The sequence below is a fragment of the Chelon labrosus genome, assembly GCF_963514085.1.
Source record: "Chelon labrosus genome assembly, contig: SCAFFOLD_132, whole genome shotgun sequence".
NCBI classification, from domain to species: domain Eukaryota; kingdom Metazoa; phylum Chordata; class Actinopteri; order Mugiliformes; family Mugilidae; genus Chelon; species Chelon labrosus.
Window position 1 is genome coordinate 24,412 of NW_028181612.1, and position 21,479 is coordinate 45,890.

Genomic DNA, 21,479 nt, shown 5'->3' on the forward strand with positions numbered 1-21,479 from the left:
ACGTGACTCACGTAACTCCGGTTGATTGACGGGCAAAAGGTAATGCAAAAGTTAATGATGTCGAGTCTTCATCATGGATCAAAGTAAAAGACCAAAGAAGCCATCAGGTGCCCAGTTCAGAAAAAGAAGAAGAGGAGAAATGGGCAAAGATAAAGGTATGCAGATTTCTATGAGTGACGTGAGTGACAGTAGGCTATAGGCTATTTATTAGCCTCTTGCTAATATGTTGCTATTAGCCACAGAAGATGACTGTATTTGGTTTTTAGTTTTGCTGAACTAGCAACTGTTAGAACTGAGGCATCATGTCATGCCACTAATTTCACCCATAGGCAACCTATTCTAGTTTGTGTTTGCAACACAACAAGTGTAAATTCACACAGACATCCTGACTGTGGAATTTTTTAATTGTTAGTAATTTTTTATGTACAAAACTGGTGTGTTATCATAACTGGAACTGTTCAGATGGTATTAGGATGATGCAAAACAAAACTCGTATGTAAAATACGAAATAGTTTACTGCAGGAATCTTTATGTAGTTTTTAATTTTTTTTATTTTTAGCTTTCTTCAGGGATTTTTCAAGCATGGTTATTAGATCCTGTGATGAAGGATTTGTGCAAGGATTTTTTTTTTACATTGGTGTTTATATACTGTATTTCATTTATTTATCTTGTTTTTTCTCTGTTCTTGTTACCTTTTTGTATTTAAGATTATATATAATAAAATAATACAAATAATATAATACATTGTTGTGTTGGTGGCGGGGTTTGGGGGTATTTTTTTTGGGGGGGGGGGGGGGGGGGGGGGGGGGGGGTAAATCTAGCCAGGACCGCCTCTGTGTATAGTTATTCTCTCTGTGGCATCAAAGTATGTTAAAACAGCTTCACACACACACACACACAGAGAAAGACAGCCACCAGAGAGAAATGCTATGGCTCCATCTGCTGGACAAAGTAGCACACTACTTGAAATGATGATGGAATCAGTAAGACAGTGAAAGTCTTGGCTGTTTTGAATGTATTCTCTCTGTGGCATCAAAGTATGTTAAAACAGCTTCACCAATCATTACATGTTTAACCAACACACACACACTGGCAGCCAGCCAAAACAAAAAAATGCTATGGCTCCATCTGCTGGACAAAGTAGCACACTACTTGAACTGATGATGGATTCAGTGAGACAGAGAAAAATTTCACTTTCACAGCCAGAACGGGCCCAAAGTTTAACGAAAACTCACAATTTTCGCAGTGAGTGATCATGAAGGCCATAAGTCTGTCCTGACAAAATCCAATCACCCTGACAGGAACAGCAGGTCACATTACCAATATGCTCCAAAATCAGACATTTCCTGTTCATAATAGGTGGCGCTACAATAATTGTATGAATATTGACATATGAATGTGTGCAGCTGGGGGCCATTAACAATACCGTAAAGTTTGATGCACTTTGGACTGAATTACAGTACGTTTAATGCAACTTCCTGTTTTATGGCGCGTCATGAAACTTTGAGGGGCCAGAACACCCACGCCACTTCAACGAAAAGTCAAAAACTTATGTCAGGTTCCTTCGCCTGTCTTTCGACAACCTAATTCCAAATTTTGAAGTCAATCTGATAATGATATTTAATGCCTGATTTAAAAACCCTACGAAAAAGACTTGTCCAATTTTCACAGTTTTATCAAAATAACAGACTTCCTGTTGGGTTTAGAATATGACTCCAATTGACTTTTTTGTGCGTCCTGGGATGTTACATATACAGTATGTGACATATTTCCAGATTTTTAGATGCAACGGGCTTCAGGGGCTGGTCCGTAGATGGCGCTACAGAGCCATTTTGCCAAGCCCGTGCTTGGGTCCCATATACACTAACAATTTTCGGGAGAACGAATTTTTCTGCAAATTTTCAGGACTTTTCGTGCATGTTTAGACATGCGTGGAATTTTCTAAAGTTCCTGACAAATAATAATTAAAGCTGCGAGCAGCGTTGAACGGGCCCTCGCATCCCATGTCCCTCGAGGACTGGCAAAGACGGGGTTACTGCAGTTCTCAGGGGATACACTAGAGTAACAATGCACCGTGGCATGATGCACAGTCTGTGCAATTCAATATTTTACAGAGGAAATCATCTGTGACAGCTGTAAGTCTTGGCTGTTTTAAATGTATTCTCTCTGTGACATCAAAGTATGTTAAAACAGCTTCACACACGCACTCACAGAGAGACAACCCACCAGAGAGAAATGTAATGGCTCTATCTGCTGGACTGTCAACATTTGAAGTGAATCCCATCACCCTGACAGCAACAGCAGGTCACACTTACAAAATAAGACATTTCCTGTTCTCAATAGGTGGCATGTGACGAAGAGCGCTGACTTTGTAAATATGGCACCATGCACTTTTGCACTATTGAGTATGGGAACACATGCACTTTAATAGGAGCAACAGCACTTTATTGAAGATTTGCACAATACATTTTATCACATTGCGTTTTACACGTTGTTATGGCTGTAGTTTGCACAATTGAGTGTTGGAATATTTGTCTCCATGTTGGTTGTCCTTTTGTGGCCTTGGATTGGCTGGCGGGTGCTGAGTGGGCCACGCAGCTTCACCTGGAAGAGAGGGACATGGGGGTAAAATATGCAGCCATATTTTAATTGATAAAACAATGAGCAAGAGCTAAGCTAAAGAAATGTGATGGTGGATGTAAATTATAATATGTTGCTCTTTAGGTGTTTGTAGGTGCAATGTGGAATGAGGTGTATTTTGTACTCACCGGTCTCTTTGTCTTCAGGGTGTTCGGGCAAAAGGCTTCCCCAGACAACGGACTCCGTGTTTTAAAGTTCCGGGGGTAACCAAGTGTAAATTGATGTGGGGGGTTTTGGGATATGTGTGTTTTATTGTTCTAAATGTAATGTGGTTTAGTGTGGGTTTGTTTTCATTAATAATAGGAATTTGAATATGTATATAGGGTTGTGAGGATGTGTGTTTATATAATTGAAGTAAAGGAAAAGTGTGTTAATATGTGAGCAGGCAGTGGATCCCTGTCGATGAAGTCTCCCGAGGTCATTAGCAGAAACGCAGTATAAAAAGGCGCCATTTTAACAGCTTGAGTGTTGCTGGTCTGATGCTGGGAGATTTCATGTGCTCTGTAATATGGATGAAGAAAAAGCCTCATCTGTTACACACGCCAAACCTGCCTGTTGGTCATTTTATTGCTGTATCATCCAGCTGCAATTGTGGTCATTACAGCAATGATGACAAGGTGTGGGGAAAAAGAAGAAATGACCACTCTTGCAATGAGGATCTTGAAGTCAGCGTCTCTTTACTCAAACAGTGCACAGAATCTCACACAACACAAGGTCATGGGAGAGGAGCTCCCAGAACAGAGAAATGAAACAGCATTTATACACAATGATAGATTGTCTTCAGTACACGTCATACTGCCTGTCATCAAACATGTTATCTATTCTACTGAGAGAGGGAGTATCTTCAGGTGGCACCAAGGTCTCAGGCCTCCTGCACTCTCCTTGAACTAACAAGTTTTCTACAAAGCAAGGCACATAATTGACCTTTGGCTAAGCCCCGCCCTAGAATGTAGATTGACCAATCAAAGCCAAGAGAGCTCCCACAGGGGTCCGACACTTTTTCCACAGCGCTCCATTGACGTCAACGCAGGCGTCTCATATTTTCGGTCTCGGCAGGCTATACTGTCGATATATATCCAGCATCCAGGGTATGGATAAGCCCAATGATGTGCGCGCAAAACCCTGTGGAGCTAACCAAAACATCACCGTTACAGCTTAAGTTGCATAGTTGTTGATACGCTAGCACACGCTGAAGAAATACAACGTTATACGTGCGTAACGTTAGTCCGTTTGCTTCGTAATAACGATTATAGAAGTGAATAGAGACGTACCCAGCTTTGCATGAACAGTGTTGCTCCTTGATATTGATACCAGAGCCTTATAGATAACCAGAAAACCCGAGCCCAGAAGAGAATGTCGGACGTAGCAACAGTAACTAAGGGGGGCGGGGCTTAGCCAAAGGTCAATTATACATGAATATAACCTGTTTGCTAAATCTAGTACCTAAACCCAATATTTTTCTATCATTTCCCCCCTGTTTATACTTTTTCACACAATTGTATAACTAGATACTTAAAAAGAAAAATATTTCAATGTGGAATTACATGATTAAATGGATTGCATTAGTTATATAAAAAAAATACCTACATAGGGAGCAAGTTACAACGTTTCCATCTGTTAATCAGTTAATACCACTTCTCTCGATTTTCAGCATTAACGTCATTTAGAATCCTTCTTTTGCAACTCACTTTAGACCATGTCCTGGCAGATGTTCTTTCCATCTAACATCAAAAGCTGTTCCTGATACCTGTTCTCCCGGAGCATAACATCTCCTACCATTCGTGTAATCATTGCTTTGATACATGGTATGAAGCAACCCACTCTCATAGAAAAACGTACCCTGACTACGTTGGTCCAAGTGCCAAAACGTAGAGGGGTTACAATAATGGCCCTTGAATTGTATGACTGTTACCAGAGCCCGTCTACGGAGAGCCTTCCCACTCTCTATTAAGTCCCATTGTAACGAATTTTGGTTGCAGTTCCACCAGATTTCCACTGGGGGCGATCGCCATGAGTGCAACATGAATGGGACTCTATGGAGCTAAACGGCTAAATGTGTCTCTTTCACCCGATTGTCGTTGAGAAATCTCAGATTTGATTGTAGGTTTTGCAAGTTCAACATGGGTTATAGGTCAAAAGTTGAATGAACGAGAACTTATGTCCTTTCGTTTTCTTACAGGTTGAGTTGTTGTTGCCCATAACACGCTAGCATTGTGCTAATGAACGCTGATTGGTCAGTGAAGGACTGATTATGACCAGATCCCGCTTGACGGCATCGTGGCATCCGAAGCGGGACCAGAATGTAAAGGCGGACTTTTTCGCCCAAGTTTTTTTTTTTCGGCCCGGTCTTTTAAAACAACGAAACAGAAACTCTTCTAGCACGATTATTTAACCATCGTCAGCTGTGTTGTCCATGCCTCGAGAGAAAAGAAAGTGCAGAGCGCGAAAACACCAAAGCAGTGACTGAAGGATTGCCGTAAAGCAGTATCTGGTCGTACGATGTGTATGACGTCATTGACATTTTAAAATACTTTTTAAAGCAAAATAAGTGACTCTAAAAAATCTAACACCCAGCAGTGTGTAATTTCTTTGCATCTCCTTTCAAATTCAATATTCAAATTACTGCACAAAAAATTATATCCTGAGAAAAGTGGATTTTGAGGGGTACTGCTCCATAGAGCTCCATTCATTCTGCACTCGTCCTGAGAGCGCCCTCATATGGAATCAGAGTGGAACTGCAACAGTTCAGAACCCGGAAGTTCAGTGAGAGTGGAACTTCTCCCCATATTAGACGTTCTCTGCTGTTACATTTTTTTTGCCTATTCTTTTCCTATGGTTTTGCGTCCAAGTCACGTGACTTTCACGATTCCGGCCGCGAGAACAAAAAACATGGCGGACATTTCTCTAATTTTTAGTGAAAAAATCTATATTTTGAGTTAGTTTCTGCATAAAAATGCATTTTGATTATATTTCTAGCGAGAAATATATATTTTATTTTCATAATATTCACTCAGTGAATGTACATAATCACTCGCTCGCTCGTTGTTGCGAAGATTTTTCAGATCTCGCCAGAATAATGTGAAACTGAAACGTTTTGGTTGCTATAGACGCTGCTAGCATAGCTGTGGCCCCAGTTTCCACATAGGACTCCCTTGTGATTTCACTCCGTCTGACGGATCAAACCCTCGCCCACTACATGTCGGAGGTTGATTTGCTGATCAACACATTATTCCGTGGCAGCGGGAGAAACTAATGTTGACAAAGTGACGAGTTACGATGGGATGTTTGTCCACTGTGTTTAATTTTGAAATCTACCGGATCCTCTGTGCATTTAACTTCCTGTCTGGTGCGAGCTCATTGATGGGTTAGAAGAAGAAGAAGACGAAGAAGAAGAAGAAGAAGACGAAGAAGAAGAAGAAGAAGGAGAAGGAGAAGGAAAGAAAGAAAGAAAGAAAGAAACGAGGGAAAAGAAGCAGGAAAAGGTAAACAAGGAGGAAAAAGAAGCGTGGAAAAATAACCAAGCTGAACAAATGAATCACCTTGACCCCGAAGATGCCATATTCCTGGTTGATGCTTTCCTGGATGAGTGCAAGGTAAGTAACATCATCTCAGTGATGGAAAAAGCATACTAATTACATGCTAATTACAAGGTCTAAGACCATAATGGACTCTGAGTTATAGCAGGGAAGAAGTATCAAGGTGCAAAACTGAAAACACTCCAAGCAAAGAGAGAACTATACAGTACTGGTTCAATGTCTTTATTCAAATGCAAACTATAGTGCTGAGCTGAGTTCACACTTTAGCGCCAGTGAGTGTCATTCAGAATTCTGTCAAAACGTTTCACTTTATTTTCTTTTTCTTTAATGAAGAAAGGGTTTTCTAGATCTGTCAGTACAGTACAGGACCACAACTATTGAACTACTGAATTTTTACAATGTAATATTATAACATTGGTTTTATAATGAGATGTTTGTAGGTGGCGATAACCTTGGTGGGTGGTGGTTTATTCTGTGGCTCAATTGTTTATTTAGGTGGATCAGCATGAACCCACAAGTGGAGGGTCAAAAAAATCCACAAAGCTGTGTGTTTGGATTGATGAGGATAAAGATGGCCAACCTCTGCCAAAAAGATGTAGAGCTGGGGAGAAACGAAAGCGAGATTCAGCTACTGGTTGGTTTTTTATTTGTTTTTCATCAGTAGTTGCATTCATTATTCATTGAGCAAGTTCTAAATGGATATTCATATTTTTGCAGTTTCTTCAGCGAGCGTAACACCCTCCTGTGCTCCGTCTACCGACACAACTGAAGACACTGTGACCATCGAAAATTTTGTTTTTTTTTCCCTTAATACTTGCTTCCTAATTTGTTATGTGGTAATTGCCCAGATTTACCATTGCCTTCTTCCCTTTTCATTTTCAGACTCCCTCATTCAAGATGTCCGAGACCTCTTGGGAAGTGGTGCTGAGCAACCTCTCCCCTCACACTGGAGGAACAGGCAAACTTCCTCTCTGGAGAATTGGACAGTGATGAGGCCCTTCATGGTGAACAATATGCTGTCATCTGAGAAGCCCAAGGAGGGGGTTTGCCATCATTGTGGACACAAGGCTGCAGTAGTGATGTGTAGGGACTGTTTACCCCGGTCACTCTACTGCACAGCCTGTGACCTTTCCCAACATGAGGCCCTGGTGCTTCATAACAGAGCATCCATGGTGGAGGGGTTCTTCAGACACCTGCCGCCATCCACTTTTGTTCAGCTGCATGAGGGAGGGAAATTCTCCTATCATGAAAAAGGTAGTTTTTAAGTCTCAGGTTATATAGGCTGTTTAATACATTTTACACAAACCCTGGTTTACTCCAACAAACATGCTGGATGAAGTTTTGTTTTTCACTGTTGAGTTTTTGGTTTAATTTTACTCTAATATGTAAACTAATTCTGCTTTTTAGATTGCATGTTACCAATCATTCCTCCCTGCTGCGACTGCTCCACCGGGCAAACAAGCTTTTCCAAGGGAAAGACAGTTATTTTAATTGGAATGAATGGTAAAACATTTTTTTAATCTTCATATTGTGTTTTTTGTTTCTTTTGAACAAGAGATAATTGTTTTTCTCTGAATTTTCAGGAAGATACAACCTCTTCCTTCCATTGGTAAACTGCTCCTGTGGAAAAACCTTGCCAGTGACCATAAGTGATCTGGTTGAAAGCGGTTACTGGCCAGCCACTGTTAATTTTGAGACCTTGTACATGGTGGACTTGTTCACAACGTATGAGGATCTAAAAATCACTGCCCCAGGGATGTCGAGACAAGCTTTTGTCAGCATGCTCGAGGGTCGAACAAAACTCTTCGGGCGAGTGAGTGGATTCATCATTTAAGTTATCTTGTTTGGATCACCTTTTAAATAACTGATTCATTGTTAGGACTTGTTCTTACAATCCCCAAAGTTTCAGCACGCATTTCTTCACAGAGCCCTCTTTTTCGTCATGACCACGGTCTGAAGCCAACCTTCAAAACAGTTACTAACTGTTTTGTTTTGTTTTGTTTTTTCACTTTTGCTCTCAGAGTGGTAAGATATGTGGGGACACAATGCAGAGGGCCTTCCTCGAATGGGCCTATGCCAAATTTGAGGTTGACAAGCTGTCTCAGGTCCAGCATTTTCAGTGCCCTGCATGCACTCCCTCCATGTTGGCAGTTGCAGTGGATGGGAACCGCAAATTATATCGCTTCAAAAGCCAACCAGGGTGTGTAACATTCATGTACATTGAAATGCTAGTGAGCCACAAATTACTTTTATACAGTAAATGTAACCCACATCTATATATTTCTTTCAAGACCTGATGGGTTTTTTGATGGAGTCTTTTTGGCCAGTGATGCTGAGGTGTCCTCCTTTGTTGATTACATCCATGGAACAACTGGACATGTAAGCTAAATGTATAACACCACAATTTCAAATTTTTATGAATGCTTGCCGTTTTTTTTTCAAAATGTAAACATAATTTGTTTTTTTGTTTTTTTTTTATGCCACAGTACCATGATTTACAGCTTATTTTGTAAAATGTAACTGTGTAAATGTCTGTATTTGCCCTCATCTGCTTAAGAATCCAGGGAAAGGAAGATGTGGTGCGGGTCAGTGGACGGCAGCACGAGAGTCCGCCAACAAGTCTGCAAGCAAACTAGACGAGGAAGGTGTTGAAGTTGCTGTCTGCCGTCATGGGGTTTTGCTGAAGGGACTGAGTATGTTCCGTGGAGAAATATTTGCATACCCATTATATCTCCAGAAACAGCTAGCTTCACAGACCGTCCAGTTTTTTTGCTCTGATGTGGTCTGCAAATATTGGCCATATCTGCAGAGAGTTGTGGACCACTGTCCAGAGTTGGAGGACTTGCTGAACATGCGTCCATTTCTCTCCATCATGCATGCAAAAGCGCATTCATGGATGTGTGAGGTAATAATGACAATTAGATGTATTTCTTACCATTTGTACCACACATTATGATTGTCTGTCTTCTGCCCCTACTTTCTGTTTTCCAAATGATAACATTCATGTAAATGTGTTACAGTTAAAATGGGGGGGGACGCAATCAAGAAGGAGCTGGAACAACAATCAGGGAGGAGGTTGAACAGGTTAACAGCTTCCTCTCCCGAGCAGCCATATGTTCCAAGTACATGTCAAAAGCCGGTAAGCATTTTTCATGTATAGTTGTGTCCAAATTGAGACCACAAGCCGACATATTTTTTGTTTGTGTTGAGTGTAGCGCTATTTATTATTATAGTCTTTGGTCTTCAAGTGGTACTGTCAGAGCTTTGAGGTGTGATTGGGGTTGTTATCATGCTGCAGCATGAATCCTTCTCCACATAGACCAAACCAGAAGGTGTAGCACCTCTCTACAATAGAGTGCTTCCTCGTGGTCAGGTGGAGTCAAATCACTGCAGGTGTCCAACTCCAGAGAAGACTAACAGCACCAGACTTAAATATTTCCCATATTATATATATGTATATATATATATATATATATATATAATAGCCTTTGCATTTTAGAGTTCCATGCATAGGTGCTCCTTTGAAAACAATTGTCTAGTCAGCACTTTTACACTGATCAGGATTCTCTTTATAATAATTTAACTTCTGACACATTAATTAAGTGTATGATTCTTTCCAGATTTATGTGACACTATTAGAGAATGGTCAATGTAGTATCTGACCTTTGGTCCTCACTGTGAACCTAAATTACTTTACATACATTTTGTGTCAAGTTCGCACAGACATGCTAACAATCCAGGCAAGTGGCTGGAACAAGCGAAAGGCAGAAAACCTTGACCGGACACTGGCCAAAAGATACATCAAGGTACTAACTAGGCAAATATGTATAATAACATTTTTGTTTTTAAATTGTGTCTCAGCATTTGTTAACACAGATATTTCTTTCGGACAGACTGTACAAAGGATTACAGAGGCTACAAAGGACCTGGAGAAACTCACCGCTGAGTTATCGCTACAGCAAGACACAGTCCAGCAGTGGGTGTCTGATGTTCAGCAGTGGACCTCGGGTACTTTGAAAAAAATATTTGATGGCATATTTTAAAGAATCATTTGGCTCTGCTCTTGTACGGAGGATCTGAAAAGAGGCTGATTGTAAACTGAGATGGGCATTAATTAATTTGTTTGTTGTCGTCCAAAGGAGCAACAATCCAAAATGACCTGCAGAGGACCATCGAGGGGCTATATTTAGGCATCAAACAGCGAAAATTTCAGCTGTATCGCCAGTCTGGTGAGAGCAGAAAAGGCCACTAGTAATGCAGATTTGTGAAAAAAATGAATTCACTACTGATTTATACATAGTAAAAATAGCAAAGCCATTTCTTCAAAAAAAACAAAGACATTTTTTGAAGTAGGTTTACTACAAGCCAGGGCAGCACAGTGAAAAACTGTCAAAATCATAATAAGGTTGAGTGCAATATCCAAATATTTCCAATATTTCTGCAAAGTGGAGAGATGTCCTGACCTAAAAAAATATGATTGTTTAAAATAGATTCCGAAACTTTTTTCACAATTTTTCAAATGATAATAACACTTGTGATGTAAAAATGATCACACAGCATCTGTCACAATAAGCATAACACATACACTTATTTTGTATGGTGCTTTTGTGTAGTTATCGTGTGAGTACGCACTCATTTTGTGTTTCTCATTGTAGGTGGGAATAAGTGAAGGCATCAACTGAGAAGAAAGATTGCTGTTGAGAAGAAAGCCTTGGAAGTTGCCATCAATGACCACAATGCTACTGTGGGAGAAGTTGAAAAACTGCCTCCTCCCAATGAACTCCTGGCTGTGGACAACTACTCCTGGCCATGGGAATGTAAGTACTTCATCTGAAATGCACTGAATACAAATTGTTTGATGCACACATCTTGATGTATATATGGAATCTGATGTAAAAAAAATTTAAGACACTGCAAAAAAAAGAATGCGGTAATTTGTAAATGGATGTGATTGAACCCCTTCACGAAGCGCTGGGGTTCAATCACATCCTGTCAGGGTTTATTTCTCTATTGTAGTTGTACAGCATGCAAAATATCTTCTGTCCCAATATTTTTATAGGAGGTTGTAAGATAACACTTTGATTTAATGTATTGCAGGTCATGGTGATATGGAGCGGGAAAAAAATGTTTTTGACAAGGAAATGCTGGTGGCAAGACTGAAAGAAGAGGAAGTTATTGTGGTTCGTGAAGTCAAGCAGCACATCGAGTACATGAGGAGTGTTGCTGGACTGATTGAAGAGTTTACCTTTCAGCTCACTGAAGATTCCAATGGGAAATGTAAGGACAATAAATAGTTAGTCTTTTTCTTCAATTTGCTTCTCTGGTAACCACTTGGCTCATTTCTTTATATTTTAATGTCACATTCTCAGGCAGTACAGAGGGATTAATGGAGAAAGGACATGAGGGACTACTCTGTGTGCTGAAGAGAAGATTGTGTGAAGTTGAGGCACAACTGGCCAAAGCACGCACAACATACAAAAGTATTCTTGGACTGCAAACATTGTCCTTAGATGACTTCTCTGAAGAGGAAGACTTAGACTATAATTCCTCAACTGATGAGGAACTGGGAGAGTAGTTATTGGGCAGATGATGTGTATGACTCTAAGAAGATGTCTTCACAGTGTGTTGAACCCAAACATCAGTGCTGTAATAACTTGTATGTGAAACCTGAGGCTATTTTACTGCTGTTGTAAGATTTCTTTGTGTTTAGAGCATGTACTGCAAATTCCTCTGAATCTGTAAAAACCCATTATGTTATCCCATTAGCCCCCACCCTCTGCTCCAACCCAATCATTGGTGATTCACAACTGTCAAACATGACAATTTACCTTGGTCTTTTTTCAGATTTTTGGTCAAAATGTATTGCGCATCCCTACATAGCTTCACTGTAGTTGTATATAGTTTGTATATACTGTACGTACTGTAGTTTATATAGCCTATTGTATTGTTACTTTCTCCAACAGTGTGCTATTCCAGGTTATATTTCCACATGTTAGTATGTTAATACTCTCTCTCTCTCTCTCGCTCTCTTTCTCTCTCTCTTTCCCTCACTCACTCACTCTCTCTCACACACTCATGCATACACCTCTATCTGAAGATATATAGTCTTTATTTTGAACAGGGCATAGTCTCTTAGCTCTAGAAAGCCTACATTATTAATTTCACCCAGTAAAGTGAACTGTTGTTTCAACTATAGTCATGTCTCTTTTGTTTGATTCATGAATAGTTTTCTCTAGTCAGTCTCCTGTTTTATCCCATTGTGTGAGTTGTTCCTTTCTGGTAATAATTGCATATATCAATTTGCCTTTTAAATGTATGTTATTTTTTTTTAGCCTTTGTCAGTGTAAACAGACTCATATTACCTGTACGGTAGCAAGGGCGAAAACGATATTTTAGGCTTCGTATTCATATTCATATTCATTCAACCGCTAACGTGGAGAAGGTGATGACGAGGCGGCCAATCACAGCGAACTGATTGACATCCAGGCCGCTGGTGACATGAAGGGTGCTGAAAGCTTGAGCGCCTTTTGGGTGGCTTGTCCCCAAAAGTATGATATACAGAAGACATTGGTAATGCATGTGCTCACCATGTTAGGATCAACACACACCTGTGAAGTTGTGAATGAACTAGGACTGCAGTCGCATAAGGCAGGCATAACAGCTGTCAAGCCCGATGTTAAAAAGACATTAAGTGGAAAATTAAATATTTCTTGTCTTAAAGATATTTGTGTTTTATAACGCTGCACTACAGTAGATTGACGTCAAATATGTCGGTTTTAATAATCACGCCTTCAGTTATGAAAAATAGATGTGTGTGTTTTTTTACATTTTTGATAGCGGAAGTAGCAACATTGGCCGTTACTATGGAGATGAGGACAGTCCGCTTTGCGTCACGCGGGCAGAGCGGCAGTAGCGCGCCAACTGCTTTTAGTTAAAATATCTTCATTATTCAAACATTGTTGTCTTTTCTTAGCATAGATCATATACATGCAGTATAATTATTTATTAGACAGTGTGTGATATTTGATATATTGGGTAGATATATGTTTTCACAACCCTAGCACAACCCTAAAACGGATGAACTACAACTGGGGTGCTGATGTCAACACAAGTACTGAAGAGAGGTCTAGGGAGTTGTAGGTTTTTTTTTTTAAATTGAGTTTTCCCTAAAATTGGAAGTTGTAAATACTTAATTGGTGGCATTCTAGGGGTTTGAGGGGATTTCAAACACATTTTTGGCATCAGACTTTAAATATTGTCTTGTTCAATGGGGGATTTTTTATTTTTGCACCCTAGCCCGCCCCCCGACCCCTTGGTGACTATGCTCAAATTATAACCCATGTCAACACCTTTCTATAACAGTTGGTCTCATTTTAAACTGTATTATTAAAAGAAGGCTTATGAGATCGACAGAAGGCCTGGTGACGTAGTTGGACTCATTCGATTCCTGTCTATAGCTGTCTGCCGTGGATTGTCTGCGTTCGGTTTCTGCCGCTCAACCAAGCTCCAGCAAAGCGTCATAATATTTTCAAATAAACGACTCAAATGCAGTGTTGTGTGTCCTTTCTTAACTGAAAGCAACTATAATCACTGCCATTACAAGTTCGGCTGTAGTTAATATTTCATATTAATCAGATCAGATAAACCAATCCTAACCCTATCTACTGTTCTATAAAGCCAGAGAACCAAACTGTATTGCTTTTTGGCGTAAATATTGGGCGGTTCTAAACACATCTTAAATAAACTATCGTTACTTTTTCTTAACATATATCAGTTTAAAGCAATGTCATCGCTAGTTCGGCAGTACTAGATATTTGATGTAATCAGTATATATATCTTTTTTACAACCCTATTTTAACATGTGTTTGAAAACTGAAAAACTACAAATATCACGTGACTTGGTGTCAAGCTACATGTCGCAGCTCAAGGGATTTGTAGTTTCTACAACGATTAGTGATTTCCTAGAATAGGAGGTTATAAATAATAAAATGAATAATACATAGCCGGGGGTTTAAGGGTGTGGGAAACACATTTCTGTGACCAGAAGTTAAGTATATAATTGTCAAGTGGGTGAAAATATATGTTTACCATCTTGAACAGTGCCCCCACTCTCTGTCTATATCCACTCGGTATAGTCACACAGCTGAGTTCATAAGCTTTCTAGAACACTTTGTCCTATGTCTATAGCCCCTTTTGATGCAGAATTATAGCCCTTCAGAACTTCTCAGAAGTCAGGGTTCAAAGGTCAATAGTTCAAAGAAGGAGGCATTTACAATCCCCTAACTGACATTAGGCGTGTTCGACTTCATGCAGATCTGTGCAGATCTGACTTGACGTGATGCATGCTGGGTTGAACAAGTTAATTTTAACCAATCATATTCGAGGTCTATGAGCATGAACAACCCAGCATGCATCACGTCAAGTCAGATCTGCACAGATCTGCATGAAGTCGAACAGGCCTATTGTTAAATCCCAATCCCCACACCATCACTGACCACACCTACCTGGACCACACCCCCCTACCTTATATAATCCGGCCCTTCAGCCTTTTGACCCCTCTCTTTTCCCTCCAAACCATCCCACGAGAACAAAGAGATACTGGATGTGAGTTGTATGGGCTTTCACCTTTCTGATATTCATTTGGTTGATATTGCATATTGTTTGATTTATTCATTGTTTGTGTTTCATGATAATAGATTCCTAAATTTAATCCTTTAGCGGTAGAAAAAGGTGATTGTGGATGCATCACTGATGCAAGTGTAAATGTAACGGAGTTAATGTGACTCCACTTGCCACCTCTCACACTAGTCGTCAGTTACGACATTATTTTAAGGTTATTGAACGCAGCACCCCTGCGAATTAGGGTCGTGCACCCTGGGAGACCGTAACAGTTTTCCTGCGCTGTCTCCCTGGTGAGTGCACATGATGCTAGCTCCAGAAATATTTACCCTTATACTTTTAAATTTCGTATTTAAGTGGGTGTCTTAAGTTATGTTTTTGTACTGTTTCCTGTGCTACAGTGTGAGAGCGAGTTATTTGAAAGTTCTACTGAGACTGATTGTATACTGTTCTGCCAGGTACGTGTAGTGCTTATGCACAGTAGCTAATAGCACAGTTTTCCTGCGCTGTCTCCCTGTGTGAGAGCGAGTTATTTGAAAGTTCTACTGAGACTGATTGTATACTGTTCTGCCAGGTACAACAAATAAACCGACGAAAACAGTGGTTCGGTCTCTGTTGGTGTCCATAAACACAACGCACGAACACTACCGCTACAATGGTGCCGTGACCCGTTCGTCTTCGTGGTGGTCCGCGAGCCGACGCGATCCGCGAGCCCGACAGACAACTCTTCAGGCGGCTGCTTCATCTGTGTTTTACTCCTTCCCGTGGGATCGTGAGTCCGGTTGTGACTTGGAGTCAGTTGTTTGGACTGTGTTATTCTGTGCGATGAATGAGGCCTAAGTACATATAAAAAAAAAAAAAAAAAAAAAAAAATTGATTTGTGGATTGCAATTTTGAATAAGCTATATTGATGTTTAATGTGATCTGTGACGAGATTTATTTCTATTTTATTTTTTTATTTTTTTCCATGTCTGTGGGTCATCTAAAGGATAAAACCTGTTAAAGGGGAGACATTGAGTAAAACAAGTAAAGCTGCAAACGGTAATTGGCCCTTAGCTGGAGAGATTTTGAGGTTTTATTTGTTGTTTTTTTTCAGTGAGGATGGATGAATATAATGTGTCGGGTGCTGGTAGGGGTTCAAAACTGTGGTTCAGCCAGTTTCCTACTCTGGGTGGGCTTAGTGAAGACAGGCATGTTACATCTACCCCTCACAGTCGTCCTGGGCGGGATAGTGCGTGTGCCACTGCAGATGCTGGGGTGGATGGTGAGTCTGCACTTTCTGGGCGAGATGTACATGTTCTCAGTGACTTGGTGAGACAGATCGGGACCAGTATAGGTGAGAACATTGTTTCATGTCTTAAGTCCATTCCAGCTAATGATGTTAGCATGACCCCGTCACCCACAGCTGATCTTACTAAGGTTAATTTGACAATTAACCGTGATAGTTATGAGCCACACCCCTTCAGAGGAGATGATACAGACAGACTTTCAGTCTCTGAGTGGGAGGAGGCTATGATACTTTATCTGAGTAAGAGGGGCATTGAACTTTGTAACCAGGTTGATGAAGTTTTGGGCAAGCTACGGGGGAGAGCACGTGATGTTGTGACTATTGGACTTCGCAGTCAGCCTTGTTTGGACTTAAAGTCAGGCCCTCAACCTGTGTTTGACATACTTAGGCAACACTTCAGTGACTCTGTGGCCTCTTTTATGCCCCTTGCTGACTTTTATGACACAAAGCCCCACTCCACTGAGACCGCTGTTGATTATTGGATTCGGCTTAACAAAGCCATGGACGTTGCTGTAGATGGACTAAAGAGACAGGGGAAGACTCTCGACAATCCGTCCCGGGAAGTGACAGTCATGTTTATCACTCACTGCCCTGATACTGAGCTGTCTTTAGTCTTCAGCTGCAAACCTCTGGAAAAGTGGACTGCTACAGATGTTCAGGTGAGGTTAGATGAACACCATCGAAAGAAGCGCCTCCAGCAACGACAGTCCTCGCGCCCAGCGGAAAGCCTGCAAACCAACCAAACTGTGGACGTTTTACAGTGCCATGCTCAGTCTGCTGAGAGGGCCCCTGATCCTCAACCGGCTACAGCCAGCAGGACATCCCAGTCTGAAGGGCAGTCACTTGAGCATGTTATCACTCTCCTTGAGCGGTTACTGCAGCGAGAGGCCTCTCAGCATTCTAGGCCGTTGAGGTCTGGTATGGGTAGCCGCAACAGGTCTCGGGTGCCCTGTGCTGTTTGTGGGGGTGACAATCATGACACCATGTCTCACTGCAGGAGGGAGCGTCTTTGCTTCCGCTGTTATGCTGCCGGACATCAGGCTGTGACTTGCCAGATTGCTCCTCCTGCTGTCTCACCTGCCACTCAGCCTGGTGGCTCCAACCAGCAGGGAAACTAGCGGGCCCACATGAGCAGGGGAGTAGTGTAGGGCCTGATGACATGTCCCCGCAAGATCTTGATGATGTTGACCTCGAATCAGTATACTCACAGTTCTGCTCTTTAACAAATGATAACTCCACTGTGATTGTTCAAAACACACAGAGACTATCTGCAACTGATAACCTTTTTCACACAGATGTGCTGGTCCAGGACACCATGAAGCTTCGAGCCATGCTTGACAGCGGTTCCATGGCCTGCTCTTTGAGCTCTCGTGTGCTCCCTCTTCTGGAGGAGAACAATGTTGTTTCCCTGGACTCTATTTCCCCCTCATCAGTTGTCCTTATTGGATGTGGAGGTTCAAGAACAAGACCTGCTGGAGTGTGTGAGTTGCAGATGAGGGTGTTTGGCTGTCGCTTCTCGGTTCCAACGCTCATCGTGGAGGGCCAATGTGATGATCTCATTCTGGGTAGCAATGTCATAAAACACCTAATTCGGGTGCTGAAGCACTCTGGAGACTGCCAGGAGAAAAATTCGTTCTCAGATCAGGTCTCTGTGGAAGAGGTGAGCCTGCTGCAGCTGTTGACCACTGTGGAGACATGGAGAGGCGATGAGTGTCCTGATAAGGTGGGCACTGTTAAACTCAAACATGCAGTGACCCTGGAACCCATGACAGAACATTTAGTTTGGGGCCGTCTACCTGCTCACGTCTGTCTCTCAGCCGGCAGCACGGTCGTCGTGGAGCCAAGTGAGTCACGAACCGTGCCACGTTCAGTGATCGTGGGCCGGGTTGTAACGCCACTGTGGGGCGATGGATGGGTCCCAGTGAGAGTCATTAACCCCTCGACTAGACCAGTGACTTTGAGACGCAACTGCAAGATTGCAGACGTGTCACCGTGTATGGCATTGGAAGACTTTGACACTGACTACCTCTATGAAAATGACTCGTCAGCTGAAGTGAAATGTACTGTGATGAAGACAGCTGACAAGTCTGACACAGCCAGTGAGAAGAGCTTGTCTGTTGACTCAGACTGTACTGCTCGTCCACCCTTTAGTCCGACTCTCTCTGACTTGGGGCTGCAGGACATTGACCTTGATGCGACTCACCTGTCACCCTTTTGGAAGGCAAAGCTTGTTAACCTGTTGGCTAAGTACGAGTCCATCTTCTCTCGCCACAGACTGGACTGCGGTAGGGCCACAGACGTTGTCCATCGCATCCGACTGAGTGACAGTAAGCCCTTCAGACTTCCCTATCGCCGACTGTCCCCATCACACTATGAGAAGCTGAGGGTGGCTTTAAATGAGATGGAGGAGCGTGACATCATCAGGAAGTCTACGAGCGAGTACGCATCACCTCTTGTTCTTATCTGGAAAAAGAATGGCGATCTGCGTCTCTGCACTGATTTTCGGTGGCTGAATGCACGCACTGTCCGTGACGCACACCCTTTGCCTCACCAGGCTGACGCCCTGGCTGCTCTGGGAGGAAATGCGTTCTTCTCGACCATGGATCTGACCTCTGGATATTACAATGTGGAGGTCCACGAGGAGGACAAGAAGTTCACGGCTTTCACCTCTCCATTTGGGCTGTATGAGTACAACAGGCTCCCACAAGGACTTTGCAACAGCCCAGCCACATTCATGAGGATGATGATGGCTATTTTTGGCGATCAAAACTTTCTGAGCCTTTTGTGTTATCTTGATGACATCCTCGTGTTTGCCCCCAATGAACAGCTGGCATTGCAGAGGTTGGAGATGGTGTTCGAGAGATTGAAGGCACACAACCTGAAGTTAGCCCCCAAAAAGTGTCAGTTCATGAGGCCTTCTGTGAAGTTTCTGGGCCATATTGTGACTAAAGAAGGCATTTCAACTGATCCAGAGAAAGTCAAAGCCATTGTTGACTTGCAGGAGAAGGATTTAATGGTGGAGGGCACGGACATCCCATCCCCCACCAAGATTAGGTCCTTTCTTGGAATGGTGGGATTTTATCAGCAGTTTTTTGAGGGCTACTCTAGTATCAGCAAGCCTTTGTTTGCACTGACGTCTGGTCTGAAAAGGCCGAGGCGTACCAAGGGTAAGAAGAACCCACCTGTATCTCGGGACCTTTCCTGTGCTGATTGGACTCCTGCATGCAGCGAAGCTTTTGGAAAGCTAAAGCAGGCTTTGCTAAATGACATCACTCTTGCTCACCCCAACTTCAGCAGGCCGTTCCTCCTGTCAGTTGATGCCTCCTCCAATGGCCTTGGGGCAGTGTTGTCTCAGCTAGTTGATGGTGACGATGTTGCTAGGCCCATTGCATTTGCTAGCAAATCGCTTACGTATGCCCAGTCTCGCTACCCAGCACACAGGCTGGAATTCCTCGCACTTAAGTGGGCTGTGTGCGACAAGTTCAGCCACTGGTTGAGAGGAAACCGGTTCACTGTATGGACCGACAACAACCCGCTTACTTACCTTCTCAGTAAGCCCAAGTTGGACGCCTGTGAGCAGAGGTGGGTGTCAAAACTGGCCCCATACGACTTTGACATCAGATACATTCCCGGTCCTAAAAATGTGGTGGCTGACGCTCTCAGCCGTGAGCCTTTTGTGCACCCCAGTGTTCTCCATCGGCTCACAACTGTCCCCTATGGTGCACTATTGGAGGAAGCAAATGCCTTAGCACCTGACTGTGTGCAGGATGCGTTTCGGGTGTCCTGTGATCCACTCAGCTACCTGCAGCAGCATCCTCTGACTGTGGCCTCCAGCAGTGCAGTGGCAGTGCCCCAGCATACGCCTATCTCCTCGAAGTCAGTGTCTGCTGTTCTGGAATATTCGTTGGAGACAGACAGCTTGTCCCCTCATGCGTTCTGTTTGCCGCAGCTCACTCACCCGCTTCTGCCATCTGAGTTGTCTGACTGCCGACCTTTGCCCAGAGATAAACTGACATCGATGCAACGTGCTGATCCGTGCTTGGGTCGGGTACTCTATTTTGTGGAACGCCAAAGACAGCCATCGAGACGAGAACGCCCACATGAACCAGCGGAAGTCTTGCGGCTTCTTCGACACTGGGAGCAACTTACCATCAAAGCAGGTGTTCTGTATCGCTCTTCCAGGGATGCTGTGACAAAAAGGAGGACTTATCGGTATGTCGTACCAACTAACCTGAAGGATAAGGTCATGAAAGGTGTCCATGATGAGGCAGGTCACCAAGGGCAGAAGAGGACGCTCTATCTGACTAGGCAGCGGTTCTACTGGATTGGGATGGAGAAGGATATCAAAGACTATGTGCAGCAATGTCGCCGTTGCCTGGTCAGTAAGTCCCCTGAACCTGAGGCCAGGGCACCACTTGAGAGTGTTAAGACCTCTAGACCTCTTGAGTTGGTCAGCAGAAGATTCGTCCAACAAATCTCTAGATGTCCTTGTTGTGACCGACCATTTCACTAAGCTAGCTCAGGCCTACCTCTGTCCCAACCAGTCAGCTAAAGCTGTCGCTCATCAACTCTGGAACAACTTTTTCTGTGTGTATGGCTTTCCAGAGCGAGTGCACTCAGACCAGGGTGCAAACTTCGAGAGCAGCCTGATTGCAGAGATGCTAAAAGTTGCTGGTGTTGAAAAGTCTCATACGACACCTTACCATCCAATGGGCAACGGAGCGGTCGAAAGGTTCAATCGCACCCTGGGAAACATGATCAGAGCTCTTCCACCAAGAGCCAAGCATAAATGGCCCCAGCTTCTGCGTTCACTCACCTTCTCCTACAATGCGACAGTCCATGAAACCACAGGCTTTGCTCCTTTTCTTCTGATGTTCGGCAGAATTCCCAGGTTGCCTGTGGACATGATGTTCCAGTCTGTGCTTATGGATGAGCAAGTGGTGGACTATGATGTCTATGTGCAGGGTCTACGGCGTGACTTGGCAGAGGCTCTCAGGATTGCTCAAGTTTCGACCACGAAACAACAACAGAAACAGTCTGAGCTCTACAATCGTAAGGTGAGGGGTGCACCTGTGGAGGTTGGGGACAGAGTCCTGCTGGCAAACAAAGGAGAACGAGGTCGAAGGAAGTTGGCTGATCGCTGGGAAAGTCACCTCTACATCGTTGTAGACAAACAGGATGACACTCACACCTTCAGACTCAGGAACTGTGCAACAGACCAGGAGAAAGTGGTGCACAGGAACCTTATCATGCCTGTTAACTTCCTTCCTCTCCCTGCTGATCCGGAGGATTGTGAATCCTTTGTCAGTGATCTGACTGATGAAGCTGTGGATGAGCCTGTGATGGGTGCTGAGCGTGACAGTGATTTTGCTCTTCCTGGATGTGGACCGGAGGAC

The 21,479-nt window shown here is 43.0% G+C and overlaps 1 protein-coding gene across 3 annotated transcripts in view; it reads left to right on the plus strand.

The window, feature by feature from the left end:
• LOC311509855 (uncharacterized protein) overlaps positions 1-13,357 on the plus strand; it is a 30,822-nt gene extending 17,465 nt beyond the window's left edge. Inside the window, exons 1-15 of one of the 3 annotated variants that reach the window (XR_014699873.1) lie at positions 844-6,233; positions 6,672-6,810; positions 6,894-7,430; positions 7,584-7,679; positions 7,760-7,989; positions 8,198-8,376; positions 8,468-8,555; positions 8,734-9,081; positions 9,197-9,315; positions 9,891-9,982; positions 10,070-10,184; positions 10,316-10,405; positions 10,832-10,993; positions 11,274-11,453; positions 11,546-13,357. Coding sequence is in view for 1 of the 3 variants with exons in the window: in XM_084575295.1 (XP_084431421.1) it covers positions 6,672-6,810; positions 6,894-7,430; positions 7,584-7,679; positions 7,760-7,989; positions 8,198-8,376; positions 8,468-8,555; positions 8,734-9,081; positions 9,197-9,256 (1,677 nt within the window). In the remaining 2 variants the exon portion in view is untranslated. Of the gene's footprint in view, positions 1-843; positions 6,234-6,671; positions 6,811-6,893; positions 7,431-7,583; positions 7,680-7,759; positions 7,990-8,197; positions 8,377-8,467; positions 8,556-8,733; positions 9,082-9,196; positions 9,626-9,890; positions 9,983-10,069; positions 10,185-10,315; positions 10,406-10,831; positions 10,994-11,273; positions 11,454-11,545 lie in introns of those variants that run through there. The other 2 variants (XR_014699872.1, XM_084575295.1) reach the window with 2 other exon arrangements.
• Positions 13,358-21,479: the final 8,122 nt, after the last annotated feature.